The sequence below is a fragment of the Miscanthus floridulus genome, chromosome 5, assembly GCF_019320115.1.
Source record: "Miscanthus floridulus cultivar M001 chromosome 5, ASM1932011v1, whole genome shotgun sequence".
Lineage (NCBI taxonomy): Eukaryota > Viridiplantae > Streptophyta > Magnoliopsida > Poales > Poaceae > Miscanthus > Miscanthus floridulus.
In genome coordinates, this window is record NC_089584.1 from 49,335,741 (window position 1) to 49,354,699 (window position 18,959).

At 46.7% G+C, this 18,959-nt stretch overlaps 1 protein-coding gene across 1 annotated transcript; it reads left to right on the plus strand.

Moving 5' to 3' along the window:
• Positions 1–914: 914 nt before the first annotated feature.
• On the plus strand, positions 915–18,607 carry LOC136449945 (AMSH-like ubiquitin thioesterase 3). The gene is made up of 14 exons (XM_066450174.1): positions 915–1,183; positions 1,430–1,494; positions 1,576–1,648; positions 1,929–2,099; positions 2,237–2,322; positions 12,635–12,740; positions 12,832–12,878; positions 13,875–14,196; positions 14,387–14,476; positions 14,559–14,621; positions 14,769–14,843; positions 15,956–16,018; positions 17,435–17,487; positions 18,087–18,607. The coding sequence occupies exons 1-14, from the start codon at positions 1,058–1,060 to the stop codon at positions 18,265–18,267; spliced, it is 1,521 nt and encodes a 506-aa protein (XP_066306271.1). The 5' UTR covers positions 915–1,057; the 3' UTR covers positions 18,268–18,607.
• The last annotated feature ends 352 nt before the right edge of the window (positions 18,608–18,959 follow it).

The window sequence follows — 18,959 nt, forward strand, 5'->3', positions numbered from 1 at the left end:
TGATAGGCAAAAAAAAAAAAAAAAAAAAAAAAAAATTACTCAGGAAATCATTGGTTTGAGAATTAATGGTTAAGTTGAGGGAACTGCGTTTGTCTGAGGTCAAATCCCAACAGGATCCTGAAAAAGAAGTCACAAAACTTAATACTCCATCCATACTAAAAAATAAAGTCGTTTTAGACAGCGACACGGTCTCCAAAGCATAACTTTGACTACTTATTTTTATAAAGATATTTATCAAAAAGTGATATATGTAAATTTTTGTGAAAGTATTTTTCAAGACAAATCTATACATATGTTTTTTTCATTTCTAAACTCAACAACTTAAAAGTTATTCATGATTTATATTCCTAATGTTTGACCTAAGCCTTGTCCAAAATAACCTCATTTTTGAGTATGGAGGGAATATCTAACTCTACCAACACATAGATAGTATAAAAATTAATATCATTATGATAATTTTTTTTGTGCATTACGATAAAGAAAAAAAATCTAATCATGATTGTATTCTCCATTAATGTTTTACATTAATGTTTAATAGTTTTTCCCGTTGCAAGGTATTAACATATTTGCTAGTCTAGAGAAAAACAACTCCTAGATAAAGATTTAGTTTCCCCAAGCTTTTCATATACTTCGGCTATTTTAAATTATAAAAATTATGTAATTAGATATATATTATGTCTAAATAGATAGTAGGAGTTATCATCTTAGAAAAAACTACTCTTAGGATCACCAATTTTTTCTAGGAGAAAAGAAAAAACCCTAAAAAATATGTAGATTATAGTAGCGCCCACTCGAAAGAAAAAAACATAAAGGTTTCTAAGAAAATAAATAAAAGATTGTACACTTTTTAAACCCGTCGAACATAAATTTGCTGATCTTCAAGGGCACAAGCGCAAAAGGTAACTAGACCGCAGCCGCCCGCAGTCCAATGTGACATCCGGCGATTCCTTCCCTTCACCGCTACCGAAGTCTACTTCCATTCCTCCCCTTCCTAACCCCGCGTCGCCCACGAGCTCGCCGTGCCGGCAGAGGAGAGGACCTCGCCGGAGCAGAGGCCATGGGGCCACCGCAGCCAGCCAGGGCCGGCGCCATCAACATCGAGGCGTGCGCGCGGCCGATCGCCGTCGACCACCGCATCAGCCTCCCCTACTACTTCCGCATCGCGAGCAGCCTCCTCCGACAGGTCGAAACCCTAACCATCCCCCGGAGCTCAGCGTGGTGGATCGCTCCTTCGTTTCTAGATCTCATCTCTTGTCGCTTAACGCATAGCTTTCTGGTTGTGTAATGGGCGATTGGCCGCAGTTCTCCTCGATGGTTTTGGGCGATGCGATTCGACGAATTGGGGATTATTTTTGTTACGTCGTTAATGCGACTGCTAAAGTGTTGAACTAGACTGTGTTTAATTTTGGTACTCCGATGTTGTTGGCAGGCTAATATATATCGGAACGAGAGTAACTTCCTCGACCTGTATGTCATCCTTCTGAGATACTCGAGGTGGGCTGGGCATTCAGTCACATTTATACTCACTGTTGGTCATCTGTATTGATGTTATAGTTGACATCTGATTGGCTGCAGCTTGCTGTGCGAGACGATTCCGAAGCATCGTGATTACCATGCCTTCAAGTTAAGAGAAAAGGCATTTTTTGATGTAATTTCTCTCAGCTCAACTTTAGAGATTATCTTTGTTATTCAAAGTTGGTGAAGTGTACAATTTTGCATGATTGGATATCACAAATCTCTAGCCTTAGATATACTTTTGAGGAACAGTCTTTTCTGATCCCAGATGTTGGGCACGTAGACGTAGAACACCTTGCAAATATTGATGTTCTTTTGCCTTCTCCAATTCATCTCTGAATTCCGTTCTTGTGACTGGTCTTGTATGATCTTCCCCAGATGTTTATCTAAAAATGAATGGTCTTTTGTTGCAGAAACTTATTGATGTTATCAAAGAGCTTGAGACATTGAAGCCAGTTGTGCAGCGGCAGGTTGCCGAGCATAATAGAGGAGGTACTGTGGAATCTAATACTAATAGTCTAAATGGAAACTATGGTACAACTCGCAGGATAGAGCAGCGTACTCCAAGCTCTTATACTCCACAGGTATGCACTGCATCACACTGCATTTTCTAGCCTGTAATATTGTGAAGCATTTTGGGAAGAAGAGATGGAGAATATATACTTTTAGATTCTCAAGTTTTTTACTTATGTTATAATTCCTTATTCTTTTTCTTCTTTAGCCATTTGTAGGCAGCACTAATGGAGCATTGCAAAAACCCTTCCATGCCGGGAGACAAGTGGCATCCTTACCGAGCGTCCAGAAACAGTATGCATACCTTTTGGCCATTTTTATGTCTGTGATATGTTATTGTTTCACTTTGCTTAGCTATAGTGTGGACATTTAGTTATTTTCTTATTTAACAGCTAGCCACCACTTACGTTAAGGGAAGATTAGCTGACATGTTAGTTAGCTAACAAACTACTCCCTCTAGTTCCATGCTTGTTGTTTTGGACATGGACACGGCCTTCCGAACATAGCTTTGGCTATGATTTTCTATTATAATACAACAACAACAACAACATAGCCTTTCAGTCCCAAGCGAGTTGGGGTAGGCTAGATTTGAAACCCTCCAAGAGCCCCAAGTCACGGTTCAAGCACTTCAATAGCTGCTTTCCAAGCACTCCTATTCAAATATAGATCTCTAGGTATATCCCAAGCTTTCAAATATCTTTTTATTGCCTCCCCCCTGTCAATTTCGGTCTTCCTCTACCTCTCATATTATTAGCTTGGCTTAGGACTACACAATGCACTGGTGCATCTGGAGGTCTCCTTTGGACATGGCCAAACCACCTCAACCGATGTTGGACAAGCTTTTCTTCCATTGGTGCTACCTCTAGGTGATCACGTATATCATTGTTCCGAACTCGGTCCATCCTTGTGTAACCACAAATCCATCGCAACATATGCATTTCTGCAACACTTAGTTGTTAAACATGTCGAATCTTTGTAGGTCAACATTCTGCTCCATACAACATAGCCGGTCTAATCGCCGTTCTATAAAACTTGCATTTTAGCGTGGTACCCTCTTGTCACAGAGAATGTCAGAAGCTTGTCGCCACTTGATCCACCCTGCTTTGATTCTATGGCTAACGGCCGCATCAATATCTTCATCCCTCTGTAGCATCGATCCCAGATACCGAAAGGAATCCTTCTTAGGCACTACTTGACCTTCCAAACTCACATCTCCCTTCTCCTGTGCAGCTCCGCTAAAGTCGCATCTTATGTATTCGGTTTTAGTTCTGCTCAATCTTAAACCTTTAGACTCAAGGGTCTGCCGCCATAACTCTAGTTTTCTATTTACTCTCGCCTGGCTTTTGTCCATTAACACTACATCATCAGCGAACAACATACACCAAGGGATATTCCCTTGTATGTTCCTGCTAACCTCATCCATTACCAAGGCAAAGAGATACGGGCTTAAGGCTAATCCTTGATGAAGTCCAATTTTAATCGAGAAGTAATATGTGTTATTATCGTTTGTTCGAACACTAGTCACAACATTGTTGTACATGTCCTTGATGAGGGTCACATGCTTTGATGGGACTTTATGTTTGTTCAAAGCCCACCACATAACATTTCTTGGTATCTTGTCATAAGCCTTCTCTAAGTCAATGAAAACCATGTGGAGGTTCTTCTTCTGCTCTCTAAACCGCTGCATAACTTGTCTTATTAAGAAGATTGCTTCTGTGGTTGACCTTCCGGGCATGAAACCAAATTGGTTTGTTGATATCTGCTGTTAGTCGCTGAATTCTCACTCTTAGAAGTAGCAGAATTTATACTCTCATCGAGAGAGGATGACACTAGGAGTTGGGATAATTTTCTGGTTTATTTCTCAATGCCATACCAACCCGAGGGGTTGGGGATACATATTTATAGGCTGCTAGCCAGCCAAGCATATGCCAAGATGCTAGTCTAAGATGCTGTCCTAGATGCTAAGATGCTGTCCTCTAGATGCTAGTCTAAGATGTTGTCCTAGATGCTGTTCTCTAGTCTAAGATGCTGTCCTCTAGTCTAAGATGCTGTCCTAAAAACACAAAGACCACAACAGCCCCACAAAGACCACAGCAGCCAGACTTATCCATCATTCTCCCCCTAAGTCTTGTGCGTCGTCTTGTGGGAAAGTTGAACCATCCCGGTCCTGGAGCAGAGCTCAAGGAACTTGATCCTCCCAAGGGGCTTGGTGAGCAGGTCCGCAAGCTGGTCCTTGGTGTTGATGTAGCTCGCCTTGATGCTTCATTCCTCAAAACAGCTTCGGATGAAGTGGTACCTCACCCGGATGTGTTTGCTGCGTTCATGGAAGACGGGGTTCTTTGCCAGGGCTAGAGCGGACTTGTTGTCCACCCTGAGCTCCACCGCTCTAGTGTCTCTGCCGAGGAGATCACCAAGCAGTCGAGCGAGCCAGAGCGCTTGAGTCGAAGCGGTGGAGGCCGCTATGTACTCGGCCTTGCAGCTGGACAGGGCCACCACCTGCTGCTTGACTGACTGCTAGCTAACGAGGCACTTGCCGAGGAAGAAGAGGATCCCGCTCGTGCTCTTGCTAGTGTCGATGTCGCCGGCGTGGTCGCTATCGTTGTACCCGATGAAGTGTGCCGCCCCAGGGCACCTAGAGAAGTAGAGGCCGTGGTCGAGAGTCCCCGCAACGTAGCGGATGATCCTCTTCACAGCCTACTGGTGCTCCGTTGTCGGTCGCTGCATGAACCGACTAACGTAGCCGACGGAGAATGCCAGGTCCGGCCGTGTGTGGGCGAGGTAGCGAAGGCTCCCCACAAGACGCCGATACTGCGTAGTGTCCACCTCCTCCGTCGTGCTGTCGCGGCTCAGCTTCAGCCTCTCCTCCATCGGAGTGAGAGCTGGGTTGCAGTCGGTGAGCCTAGCTAGCTCAACGACGCGCTTGGCGTAGGCGGTCTGTCGAAGCGTGATCCCGGAGTCATCCTGGCGCACCTCGATTCTCAGGTAGAAGGAGAGAGACCCCATGTCACTCATCTGGAAGGTGGCCTTCATCTCTTCCTTGAATGCCGCCACCTCCGCATCCTTGAGCATTACCTCCACTGCCCTGTCGGTAGATGGCCGCCTCGTGCGGGCTTTGCTCGAAGCCCATCCCCCTTAGCGTGGAATCCAACTTGGCATTCCACGCCCTTGGTGCCTGCCGCAAGCCATAGAGGGCCTTGCGCAGGCGGAGCACCTTGCCCTCCTTGCCGGGGATCGCAAATCCCGGCGGCTGGTGCACGTAGACCTCCTTCTTCAAGTCGCCGTTAAGGAACGCTGACTTGACGTCCATGTGATGAACACGCCAGCCCTCCTGGGCAGCTAGCGCGAGGAGTCACACGGACTCCATCCGTGCCACGGGAGCAAAGGCGTCGTCGAAGTCGACCCCCTCCTGCTGCACGAAACCTCGTGCCACCAAGCGAGCCTTGTGCTTGACGATGGCACCGGCTTCATCCCTCTTCAGCTTGTACACCCACTTAAGGGTGATTGCGTGGTGACCACGAGGAAGGTCAGCAAGCTCCCAGGTGCGGTTCTTCTCAACCGCATCCATCTCCTACTGCATCGCGGCGCGCCATGCCGCGTGTCACTCGGCCTCTGCAAACGACCGAGGCTCGCCGTCGTCACACGCAAGGTGCAACTGCGCCTCCAGGTTGTGAGGCATCGGTCCCGGCACCGGCTGGTCGCCGAGAAGGTTCTCCATCGTACGGTACCGCAACGGCTCGCCGTCGTGGTACGCGTCGACGCGCTCCTCGTCGTGAGAGAGCGGAGTAGCGAGCTCAACCGGGCCGTGCTCGACACGAGCTGGTGGTGGAGTAGACATGCCCGGAGTGGTGCCTGTCGGTGCTGGAGTGCGTGGCGTTGCCGGCTGTGGTGGAGCCGGCGAAGAACTCATCGCAGCCGAGGTCCTGGCTGGAGAGCGTGGTGCTGTCGGAGTAGCAGGCGCCGGGGTTGGTGGAGGCTCGGGGACTGGGGTAGACGCGCTCGCTGAAGAAGAGTCGCCTACTCCCCCAGCTCCCTCGAAGTGGACGTACTCGATAGTGAAGTCGTCGTACGTCGGAGCCGAGCCGTCGTCCACCGCCTTGTCATGCCCAGCCTCGCCCTTCGTCGAACACAATGTCGCGCGCCGTGCGCACACGCTGTGTCTTCGGGTCGAGGATGCGGTAGGCCTTCGAGCTCTCCGCGTAGCCGATGAACACTCCCGGAGTGCTCCTGTCGTCGAGCTTGCTGATATGGCCAAGCTCCTTGGCGAACGCGAGGCAGCCGAAGACCCGCAAGTGGGAGACCGCGGGCTTGCGCCCATGCCAAGCCTCGTACGGCGTCTTGCCGTCGAGCGCCTTGGTAGGCGAGCGGTTGAGGATGTAGACGGCTGTCACCACCGCCTCTCCCCAGAAGACAGCCGGCATCCCCCTCTGCTTGAGGAGGGCCCGAGCCATCCCCACAACCGTCTGGTTGCGCCGCTCGACGACGCCGTTCTGCTGCGGGCTGTACGGCGCGGAGTAGTGGCGCTGAATGCCCTCGTCAGCGTAGTACGACGCGAATTCAGCCGCCGTGAATTCGCCGCCGTTGTCAGTGCGCAGCACGCGCAGCTTGCGGCCGCACTCCGCCTCCGCAGCAGCCTGCGCGCGTCTGATGGCGTCCGCAGCCTCTCCCTTGCTGCCGAGGACCATCACCCACATGTAGCGGGAGAGGTCGTCGACGAGCAGCAGGAAGTAGCGTCGTCCTCCCGGTGTGGCCGGTGTCACCGGGCCACACAAGTCCCCGTGCACAAGCTCGAGCCTCATTGGCTCGAAAGCTAGCCCGCTGTGGAAAGGGGAGTCGCCTCTGCTTCGTCAACACGCAGACGTCGCAGAGCTGCTCCACATGGTCGAGGCACGGCAGGTCTCGCACCATCTCCGTGGCACTGAGCCGCTTCAGGGCCTCAAAGTGAAGGTGCTCGAAACGCTCATGCCACTGCCACGCCTCGTCGTCCCGACGAGCAGCGAGACAGAGGGGTTGTGCCACCTGCACGTTAAGGACGTAGAGTCGATTTGCGCTTCTGGATACCTTGGCAAGAAGGCGACGACGACGATCCCAAATCCTCATGACTTCGTCCTCAACCACCACGCGCGAACCGTTCTCATCCAGCTGTCCCAAGCTGATGATGGAGTTCCTCAACGCGGGGATGTAGTAGACTCCGGTGAGCAGCCTGTGCTCACCAGACACGGTGGTGAAGATGACGGAGCCGACGCCCTTGATCTCCACGCCGGAGGCATCCCCAAACTTGACGGAGCCTCGGACGCTAGAGTCAAGCTCGGTGAAGAACTCCCGTCGACCGGTCATGTGATGGGTGGCGCCGGTGTCGAGGCACCACCCATCAGTCTTGCCATTGCCGAAGCTGTCGCTGAGGAGGGCGTGTGCTTTTGGCTCGTTGAGGTGGAGAGCCGCTGCGGCCGGTGCTGCTGGAGGTAGCTCAATGCTTGCATGTGCCATGAACAGAGCCGACTCCTCCGCCTGTGCGACGTGGGCTTGGCCGCGTCTTGGCTGTCGGCAGTCCTTGGCCCAATGGCCGAGCTAGCCGCAGTTGCGGTAGGCGTCGTCTCGTGCCGGCTTGTGCCTGCCAGCGGCGCCGCCCTGGGCGCCTCCGCGGGCATCACCCTCGGCACGTCCACGTGCCCCGGCCTGGGCGTCTCTGCGCGCCTTGCGTGGCTTGCCACGCTTGCGGCCGCCTGTTGCGGAAGAAGGCTCCCCCTTCTTCCGATCACCTTGGCTGGCAAGCCACTGCTCCCGAGTGAGAAGGAGCTTCCCGCCAGTGGTGATGGGCCTCGAGAGAGACTGTGGCTCATTGCTGTCGGCGACCTTGAGGCGACCTATCGCCTCCTCGATCGACATCGTGGAGAGATCCAGAAGGGACTCGATCGAGCGAGCCATCTGCTTGTACTTCTCGGGGACACAGCGAAAGAGCTTTTCGACAGCTCTCCTCGCCGTAGGTGTCATCGCCGAACTGCACCATCTTCTGCAACAGAGTGTTGAGACGGAGAGCAAAGTCATCAACATCCTCACCTGGCTTGAAGGCCAGGTTCTCCCACTCCTTGCGAAGTGCCTGCAGTGTGGACTTGCGGGCGTGGTCGCTGCCGATGCGTGCCGCAGCGATGGCGTCCCAAGCCTACTTGGCAGTTCGCTTGTTGGTAATCGAGAACTGCATCTCGGGCGGGACTGCAGCGATGAGGGCATCCAGCGCCCGTCGATCTAGGTCGTAGTTGACGTCGCCGTATCGGACTGCCTCCCACATGTGCCGCACCTGGAGCTTTACCCTCATCACCGCAGCCCACTCGACGTAGTTGGTCTTGGTGAGGGTAGGCCACCCACCGCCGGGACCGACGTCTCTGACAACAGCCTGGAGCAAGTGGTAACCACGGTACTGATCCGGGGAGAGAGAGCCACGCTGCCTGTGAAGGCCGCGCTCTCCATCGACCCGTCGGTACCGATCCGGGGAGAGAGAGCCACGTTGCCTGTGAAGGCCGCGCTCTCCATAGATCCGTCCGCCACCGCTGCCGTGCGCCCCTCCTCCAGGAGCGCCGCCGCCGTGCGCGCCTCCTCCAGGAGCGCCAGTGCGTCCGCGCCTGTCTGGGCTGCCGCCGCGCTTATGGGCGTGCGCGGCTGCCCCAGGAGCGCCACCGCCGTGCGCGCCTCCTCCAGGAGTGCCGCCAGCACGTCCGCGCCTGTCTGGGCTGCCGCCACGCTCGTGGGCGTGCGCGGCTGCCCACTGTGCCGCCCGCGCTCGCGCTGCCTCCCTCTCTAGCAGCTCGAGGTCCGCGTCGGCGGTGTCGTCAGCGGAAATGGAGCTGCTGATGCTGCCGCGCAGAGGCTCGACCTCTGCTGCCGCCGCACGCGATGCATTCGCCGCCGCCGCTGCTTCCGCCTCCGCTCTGGCTGCTGCCAGCTCCGCCGCTGCCAGCCTCGACGCCCTTGCCGCCGCCGCAGCGGTCTCTGCCGCCGCTCGCTCGCGTTCCTCTGCCGCGGCAAGTTGGCCCTTCTGCCGACGCCACGTGCTCGAGGTGACCGAGCGCTGAGACTGCCCTGCGGACATGACGCGCTACTGGGGGGCTGCTGCGTGGGGAGAGGGCTGCTTCAGACGAGCTGCGCGGGGGAGGAGTGAGCAGGAGCGGCCGGAGCTGCTGCTCGCAGCTGGGGCTGTTGTGTGGCTGGGAGAAGAGATGAGCAGGAGATGCTTAGGCTACAGGATAGTACGGCTCCGATACCACTTGTTAGTCGCTGAATTCTCACTCTTGGAAGTAGCAGAATTCATACTCTCATCTAGAGAGGATGACACTAGGAGTTGGGACAATTTTCTGGTTTATTTCTCAATGCCATACCAACCCGAGGGGTTGGGGATACATATTTATAAGCTGCTAGCCAGCCAAGCATATGCCAAGATGCTAGTCTAAGATGCTGTCCTCTAGATGCTAGTCTAAGATGCTGTCCTATATGCTGTTATCTAGTCTAAGATGCTGTCCTATGCTGTCCTCTAGTCTAAGATGCTGTCCTAAAAACACAAAGACCACAACAGCCCCACAAAGACCACAACAGCCAGACTTATCCATCATCTGCATCGTTCCTCGCAGGCGCTGCTCGATGACTCTCCCATAACTTCATAGTGTGGCCCATCAACTTAATTCCCCGATAATTAGTACAACTTTAGATATCTCCCTTGTTCTTGTAAATTGGTACCAATATGCTTCTTTTCCACTCCTCAGACATCTTGTTCAATCGAAAGATATTGTTGAACATCTTGGTTAGCCATACTATAGCTACATCTCCGAGACATCTCCGTACCTTGATTGGGATGCCATTAGGGCACATCACTTTGTCCCTTTTCATCCTTTTCAAGGTTTTTCTGACCTCCGATTGTTGAATCCTCCGCACAAAGCGCCTGTTAGTGTCATCAAACGAGCCGTCCAGCTAAACGGTGGTGTTCTCGTTCTCACCATTGAATAATTTATCAAAATACTCTTGCCATCTATGTCTGATCTCATCCTCCTTCACCAAGAGCTGCTCTCTCTCATCCTTTATGCACTTGACTTGGTTGAAGTCCCTTGTCTTCCTATCGCGAGCCCTAGGCATCCTATAAATGTCCTTCTCTACTTTCTTCGTACTCAAACGTTGGTAAAGGTCCTCATAGGCCTGCCCCTTTGTCTCATTCATCACTCGTTTTGCAGTCTTCTTTGCCACCTTGTACTTCTCTATATTGTTTGCACACCTGTCATGATATAAGCGCTTATAGCACGCATTCTTTTCCTTAATAGCCTTTTGCACATCTTTATTCCACCACCAAGTGTCTTTCGAGTCGCATCTGCTCCCTTTGGTCACTCAAGCACCTCTGAAGCAACCTTTCGAACGCATGTTGCCATCTTCTCCCACATGTTGTTTGCATCGCCTTCATCCTTCCAAGGGCCCTCTTCAATGACCTTTTCCTTAAAGACCTTTGATGCCTCCCCTTCTAATTTTCACCACTTCGTTCTAGCAACCCTAGCTTGTTTGTTCCCACGAGCTTGCACCAGAAAGCGGAAGTCCGCCACCACCAGCTTGTGTTGAGCGACCACACATTCTCTAGGTATCACCTTACAGTCCACGCATGTTCGTTTATCCCTCCTTGTAAGGACAAAGTCGATTTGACTAGAGTACTGGCCGCTACTAAAGGTCACTAAATGGGACTGTCTCTTACGAAAAAAAGTGTTAGCTATCATCAGATCAAAAGCTATGGCAAAGTCTAAGACTTCCTCTCCCTCCTGGTTCCTACTACCAAATCCGAAACCCCCATGAACCGCCTCGAAACCTGCACTTGATGTACCTACATAGCCATTAAGATCACCTATAAAGAGCTTCTCGCTACTAGGGACAGCTCTAACCAAGCGATCTAAGTCTTTCTAGAAAAGCCGCTTAGCACTCTTATCATGGCCTACTTGGGGGGCATACGCACTAATTACGTTTAAGACCATATCACTAATGATAAGTTTAACTAAGATGATCCTATCCCCTTGTCTTCTCACCTCCACCACACCATCCTTATGGCTCTTATCAATCAAAACTCCTACTCCATTTTTATTTGAAGTTGTCCCTGTGTACCAGAGTTTGAAGCCGGTATTGTCCACCTCCTTCGCCTTTTGCCCCTTCCATTTAGTCTCTTGGACGCATAAGATATTTACACGCCTCCTAACCGCTATGTCCACTAACTCTCTTAACTTACCCGTAAGGGACCCTACATTCCAGCTACCTAAACGGATCCTAGTTGGCTCGACTAGCTTCCTTACCCTTCGCACCCGCCGAGGTAGGTGTGAAGACCCTTGCTCATTTTGCACCACACCCAGGCACCGATGTGGCGCGCCACTAAGGATGCGACGACACGATCCTTGCTCACTTGACACCGTGCCCAGATCGCGACACGGCGCGTCATGGGGGTGACGACCCGGCCCTTCATTTAACACCATACCCAGGTTCCGACATGGCGCGTCGCTAAGAGGGTTACGCCCCAATGGGATTCTTTTGGGTTTCATCTCCATAAAAGTGGTTAAGTTTTTACATTGGCTCGCCGCGCCTAACACAACCTTTCTCCTTTACCAGGGCTTAGGACCTGCTATGCTGGGACACCAAAGGCGCCCCACCATAGGCGGAGTTATGATTTTCTATTATAATATATACCAAAAAATCAACAAATATATAATTTTATCAAAGTACCTTTTAGGACTAAATGACTAATCTATACATGATGTCTTCAAACTAAATATTTTAAAAGTTAGTGTTAGTCAATCGAAGTTCTAAAAGTTTGGCCTCAAACTTATCCAAAACAGCAAGAATTATGGAACTAGAGGGAGTACAATGTAGTAGCTTGATGATTGCAAAGCAAAACTGTTGGCTTATAGGGAGCATATGATCCTCATATAGTAACCTAATTCTTAGGGCGTGTTCGAGAAAGAAAAGTTAATTATTAATGCTGCTTGCAAGAAACAGAGCATATATTGTTTAGAATTATTTTGTTTTTCCTCAATTGTAACCAAACATGACTATAGTTCATTGCTCAGAATCTTCACTAGATGGCTTGGGTTACCAGTTCAAGGATCTAGCTCTAGTTGAGCAGTTCATTTTTTTAATAATTAGTTAACGTAGTTTCTCTTTATCCTATCGGTCAGTAGTACTTTTATCAATACATTTTTTTTGAAACGTTTATCGATATGTTCTGAATTTCCTTCAACTAGATAAATGAATTTATACCTCCTAGAATAACACTGCATCTAGGGTTTTCTGTTGATTGGTCATTCCAAATGGTTTATATTTGTAAATTAAAAAAACAACATTCTTGCATGAGGAAAAACACAGGAGGCTTACAAAATTATTGTTATTGCAAGAGGTCAATAACTTATGTAGTTATGTGCTTTGTCACAATCATAGTTAGACTATCCCTTTGTCTGACTATTATTTTCTTCTCTAGACTGTTCATATTGTCCAGTGTGCTCCCTTTAGATAAAAGATGGCCTATCCTTTCCCTGATCTTTTTTTTTTATTTTCTTTTGGTACTTTTGAGCAATAGACCTTGTCATCTGTTATCTAAACTATGCAGATTTATGAATCTACCATATCCAAAAGAAGAAACACTAGCTAGACACTCCATATTAGGACCTAATGGTCTTAATGGCCGATGGAATGGGCCTGTTACTGAAATTAAGGTATTGTTATTTTCCTTCATTGTTTAATGTTTGTTGAGAATTTGATCACATACAAGCATTATCTTATGCATTTACCTACTGCTTGTTACAGGTTCAGTATCCAAGCAATTTTGAATTAACACAAAATGATATAACAAGGTGATAGCTCATTACCTCTGATAGTTTTAGCAGAAGTATACTTTTTCCATTGTTCTCATTTCTGTTGCAATGTGTAATTCCTTTCTACCTCCACCAGTTATGCCTCTAACTGGGATACCTTAGGATATGAACTGTTTCATGTGAAATTCTTTCATACTAAATCCTGTTGTAGAGGATTAAAAAATTATACCGTCCCAGCAGCATGTATCAGGTTACTGGAAAACCAAAATAATCCAACTGTTGTAAAAAATAGCAAAGGGCTGTTTTATTTAAAATTCATTGATTTGGAGAGATTCTACTGTTCTATGTTCAAAATGCAGATCTGGCAATATCTTTATTTCCTTAATCATGAAATATGATCATTTTTTGGAAGATTTATGTCATTTGTGCTTTATATTGGTTTCTTTTTAATATTCAATGTTTGGGTTTATGTTGTACTTGGGCAATATAAACACATGTATGTCCTATGCGTTCGTTGATATTTTGATTTCCTCTCTGTTTGTTTTTACAAGGTACCTGTACATTTGGAGATCCCAATTTTATTTTAGCAATAATTATTCCACAATACATGACAATAATTTCATATGGTTACAGTAATTTACTAATGGTAAACATGAGATATTGGCAAGGTGAATGAAGCTTACTGTTTCTTCGTTATGGAGTAATGTTGTAATGGTTTTTCTGTTTTACAAATTTTAGCTATTTTTTTACAAATTTGCACAAATATTTTAAATGTTTTGTACCAACGTAAAGGCACCTGAACATGTATTGCTCAAGTGGAATCTGTCAAATAGAATTTTGAAAGAAAGATTACTTGATCACCCAAGTTAAAAGAGAAACTTAGCCTTGTGTATGAGATTAGACTAGAGGAGACATGTATGAAAATGATTGGAGGGAGATGCAGTTAGTCGTATCTATTTGGAAACTAGTCCATCCTCATAGCTATGCCATTTTGTTTCCTATTGCTTGACATTATCAGATGCTTTTCTTCTGCAGTTTAGTGCCATCCATCTTGAACCAAGATGATTCGCATGGTCCCAGTACTGCACCTCCACCTCCAGATAGCTCCTCAAATGACAATGATGATATGAAATCTGTTCTCTCTCTTGATGATGGTCGATGGTCTGTGCCAGCGGAAGAACGCACTCCACTTCCTTCTGCTAGTTTGGAAGAAGAGTTGTTCCAATTGAATATCAAACAACCTTCTCCTCCACCAGTTCTGGCGGAGGTACAAAGGCCAATTTCTCCATCAAGAGTTGCTGATCCAACACCAGGACTTCCGACCTCAGGAACTGCCCGTTTTCAGAACTTGCATGTTGTAAGTTTGAAATGCATCTTTTTTCCTTTTTAAAATCTATATCAATCATCACATTGCATTTCATGCACACATATTTTATCTATAACAATTTTGGTTCTTCCATCTATTTCGTTTCTAACATTTCTAAATTCTAACTCATGTACTTTTTTGACTTACTTTGATTGTTTATTTCATTGTGCGTTGTTGTTAGCCGATCAAGTTGATGGAGTGTTTTCTAAGGGTTGCTGAGTCAAACACCAAAAGAAGCTTAGAAACCTGTGGGGTTCTTGCTGGTACCCTGGTATGAATACATCACTTACAGTTACAGGAAATAAGAATGGTGGTTTGTTGGATTTCTGACACTTCGTATTTTTTTCATATAGAAAAAGAGAATTTTTTATGTGACAACCTTAATTATTCCAAAGCAGAAATCGACATCTAATACGGTAGGATCTTAGTTTTTACTTTTTATCTTTGTCTTCCTCGTTCCGTTCCTATTCTTTTTATTGCAAAGTTAACAACACATGCAATGCTGTATGCTTGTACCCCTGTACTTGAGTTTAGTACTGAATGGCATGACTTTCTTTGTCCAGTGTGAAGCTACAAATGAAGAAGAACTATTTGAAGTTCAGGACACAGGCTCACTGTTCACTCTTGGTTGGATTCATGTGAGTTCTATCTAACTTGGACACTTTCTTTTGGTTTCTCAAGTGAAGTGAATAAGGTAGATGTACTCTACTTCCTCCGTCCTGTAATATAAGGGTATCCAAGCATTCAAATTTGTCCCAAATTATAAGGGATTTTAGGTGTACAAACCCTCTAAAAGGAAACATTCACATGCATACCTACCAGGCTACCATTAATGTCTACCACCAATCCAAATATGGTAATCAGGGAGGGTTACATGTGCATTTGTTTACCATATAATATGTCCTAAAATTGCTCAGATACCTTAATATTTCAGGACGGAGGGAGTATGTCTCCATCCCCTAGAGAAGGAAAAAAAAGGGTATATGGATTACACTTAGGGATGCAAGTCCCTCATTTTTGGGTCATTGGGTCAACCTTAAACTTGTTAAGATGAACTAGAATGTCATGCCATGTAATTAATTTAGGGAGAGAAATGAACTAGGCTAGCTGACCCACAAAACACCATTGGATACCCACTTGCACCCTTGACTACACTCAATATTTGTAAGAACATACTGATGAAGATGCTTACTTGTTTTCAAGCTGCTTCTGCCTTGTGCAAAAATATCTGCTTAAGCATTGCAAGTGCTTTATAAATATGGATATTATGATATGAAAAATCTTTAGCTTGGTTTGACCTGTCATGGAACATGGAAGCTTGGGTGTGTGATAGAGATTTTTGCCTATGGTCTTCGTTTCTGCTACACCAGGCTGAGAGTCTCATTGTGCATGTTGAGCAGTGCCTGATCCAGCGCTTTTGTCTTATCTTATTGGTCGTACAGAAGAATTTGACCAACATTTAGCATGTTTGCATAGCATTGTATGTACTACACTATGATTTATCATTTAACTTTGACATCATGCACTTGCATGTTTATATTATATGTGGCCGTTACAATTTTGGTATTAAATATTCTTCCAATCTTTCAGGAGTTGTATCTTTTAAATTACATGTGGTGTTTGATGTTTTTTTTTGTACCTGCAAAAGTGCAAATAGTCTTGTAATTACTTGGAACTGTGGTTGCATTGGTTGATTGATTGCTTTACTCATGCTAGAGAAAATATCACATTCTTCAATGTTTTTTTCCAGACGCATCCGACACAGTCCTGCTTCCTTTCTTCCATTGACCTCCACAATCATTATTCTTATCAGGTAATGCTGGCAGACTGGATCTCATAATATGTTTCTGCTTATTTGATGGCACAGTTCTCTGGTTATTACTGCAACCAGTCCCTCAGCCATTGATCTTATTTGATTCATAACTATTCTTTTTATTGTTTAAATTTGGAAAAACTTACTGGATTCTAGCTATTGTGAAGATGTTCTCCAATACTAATACATGTTCTTAGTGCGCTTTCATAGTTCCAGATTTGAATGATCCAATGGAGTAGCTCAATGAGATTTGGTTCTTCTACTATTCTTCAATATAATAAGCTCAATGACTGGTCACACTAGGTTTAATTATGTTTAATCCTCTTCTGGAATACTAATCCATACCCAAAGATTAGATTTGGCAAAGTGTTTTCTAGTAATTAAATTTTTGGTATCCGCTTGTTATGTGTGCAATAGTTTAGTGTGCCCCCCCCCCCCCCCCCCCCCCTCCAAAAAAAGAAGTTCATCCTGCTAATTTGCTTAATATCTACTGGCTACGTTACACGGATACGTGAGGTTGACCACGTATCCTGTATTGGATACATATCTGATACGGATACGCACTGGATACGCGGCGGATACGTATCCATGTAGTATCGGCAAAAAAAAAATTCCGATACGTGGACTGATACGTATCCAATCCGTTTGGGCGTTTGGCGATATGGCCTATCCCTCACGCACTGAGTGGGCTGCTCGCCAGCCACGCGCTGGGCAAGCTCCGCGCCGCATTCACGCCGGGCAGGCTGACCGCTGGCCACGCGCCGCACTGCACCCCGCGCTGGGCGAGCTCCGCGCCGTCGAGATCCACGAGCTGCATTAGCGCCGGGTGGGCCTCCCGCTGGCCATGCGTGTGTGGTGGAGTGGGGCGCAGCCATGGTCGCTCGGCTGCCTGTGTTGAGAGGGACCTCGGTCACCGGCGTGGGAGGGGAGGAAGGCATGGCGCCGGTGGAGGAGGAACTGCGAGGAGCAGGCCAGCAGGAGCGCAGCCGCGCAGCCGGCTGAATGAAGAGGCACCGTGGGGAAGAATGTTGGGGAGAGAAAGAAGATTAAAAAATCTAATCTTGGGCCCAGCTAAGCAGACGTGCACGTGCACATTTACATGCCAAAAAATACCCCTCCAACTGCCAGCACAGGTAGAAGTAGCAACTAGAAGTTGTGAAATGATTGGAGTAGTCTCCAGAGGGCATCCATACATACCGATCGACTGCCAATAATTTTCTTGTCCCTTATTAAAAAAATTAAAAAAACGTATCCACGTATCGGTTTTTTTCAAAAAATGGCGTATCTGCGTATCTGTATCCGTCCGATACCGATACACGTATCCGTATCCGTGCTGCATAGTCTACTGGTCTATCAATTGAAAATACTTAATGTTTTACTTTGATTATGTGGTTTGCCTTTTCTTTTTGCTGATAGGTCATGCTACCTGAAGCAATTGCAATAGTTATGGCACCTACTGACACAACAAGGTTATCCATCTATGCTGTTGATATCCATTATTTGCATTTTTTTTCAGCACTTCTGTTGATATATGATACTGTACATCATTTCCTGATACTTAATTTCATGGGTGCCAAATTATTCAATGTTTCATCTATTTTCCAATGTTTACCAATGTTCCAAAATAACTTGGTTAGTAAGGAACATATAGTTTCAGGAAGTGTGACTAGCTTAACTCGTTCAGGTGGGAGGTGTGGTAGTGCATCTCAACCACCTAGGTTTGAGTCCTCTTCGACTCGAATTTGTGCACCTTTTCCTTCTTAATGAAAAGAGCCTAGTTCCAGTGTTCCACTAGATTGGGTCTCATTTGGTTTGAGGAATGTATAGTTTCTTTAGGTCATCATTGTCTTTGCAAGCTTTAAAATATAAATTATCTACGTTGTAAACCTGTTTGGTTGTGGTTATTGTTTTATCCATAGGTTTGGTAAATCTTCTCGTACCTGGAGTTAACTGGCTTTTGTGTTGTTTGGCAGCTTGCTAGTTTGTGTTACCCCTTTCTGTAGTTTGTAAGTATCTTAGCATCAGAAGACATCTGACTGTGATCATGGTTATGTATTTGTTTGACCAGAAAACATGGTATATTTCATCTCACGGATCCAGGTGGTATGGGCGTGATCCATGATTGTCAAGAGAGAGGTTTCCATCCTCATAAGGCACCTCTTGATGGTTCACCAATCTATGAGCAGTGCTCCCATGTGTACATGGACACCGATATAAAGTTTGATATGATTGATCTCCGAGAACGATGACGAAGCTCAACTTCTTTGGGTTTATTTTGGAGCCTATACTTCTCACAGTTAAATCTTATTGCTGCCATATTTTTTTTAGTTGTGCTGAAGATTTGTGAATTCTTATATAAGCTGTTGTACATAGCTATTGCATTGTATAGAGAAAACAATTGAGTTAATGGTACCATTGGTAATCTGCAAAGCCATTGATGCTTTGTTGTAATTCATTCCTTTAACCTCGCAAGGCATGTTTGTGTGGCGAGATGAGGATGTGGTGTCTAGATTTTATGCCATGCCAGTTGTACATTCTTGAATATTTGACTTAAAGAGCATCAAATATCACTGATTGTTAAAGCTCTAATATTTCTAGACTTCAGGTTTCATTGTTGCTGCTCTGCAGGCTTTAAATGATTATATGGTGTTTTCTCGTTGTAGCTATGTTGTAGTGCCACCTGGAAGGAGGGCCTTGTTTGAGACAAATTGGGGACGCCAGTGTGGTTTGTTACGAATACTAAATGGCTGTTGAAAGTTTAGTGAACTGTAGACAAATGTATCCATTATTTCACTCGTGTGCAGAGAAACTTTGGTCAATGTATTGGAGTTAGGATCTGCTTACACAAAAAGTGAGTTTAGAATTATGAGCAAGTTTTATTTACTAGACCAGATCTTATAAATTCTTCCATAAAACCGAACTGGATCGGCTACAGACGCTG

Excerpts from the sequence above, each read along its gene's own strand:
- LOC136449945 (XM_066450174.1), top strand. The coding sequence starts at position 1,058 with ATGGGGCCACCGCAGCCAGCCAGGGCCGGCGCCATCAACATCGAGGCG. Across the intron at positions 2,323-12,634 it reads TTACCGAGCGTCCAGAAACA|ATTTATGAATCTACCATATC; the intron begins GTATGCATACCT and ends TAAACTATGCAG. Across the intron at positions 16,019-17,434 it reads ACAATCATTATTCTTATCAG|GTCATGCTACCTGAAGCAAT; the intron begins GTAATGCTGGCA and ends TTTTGCTGATAG.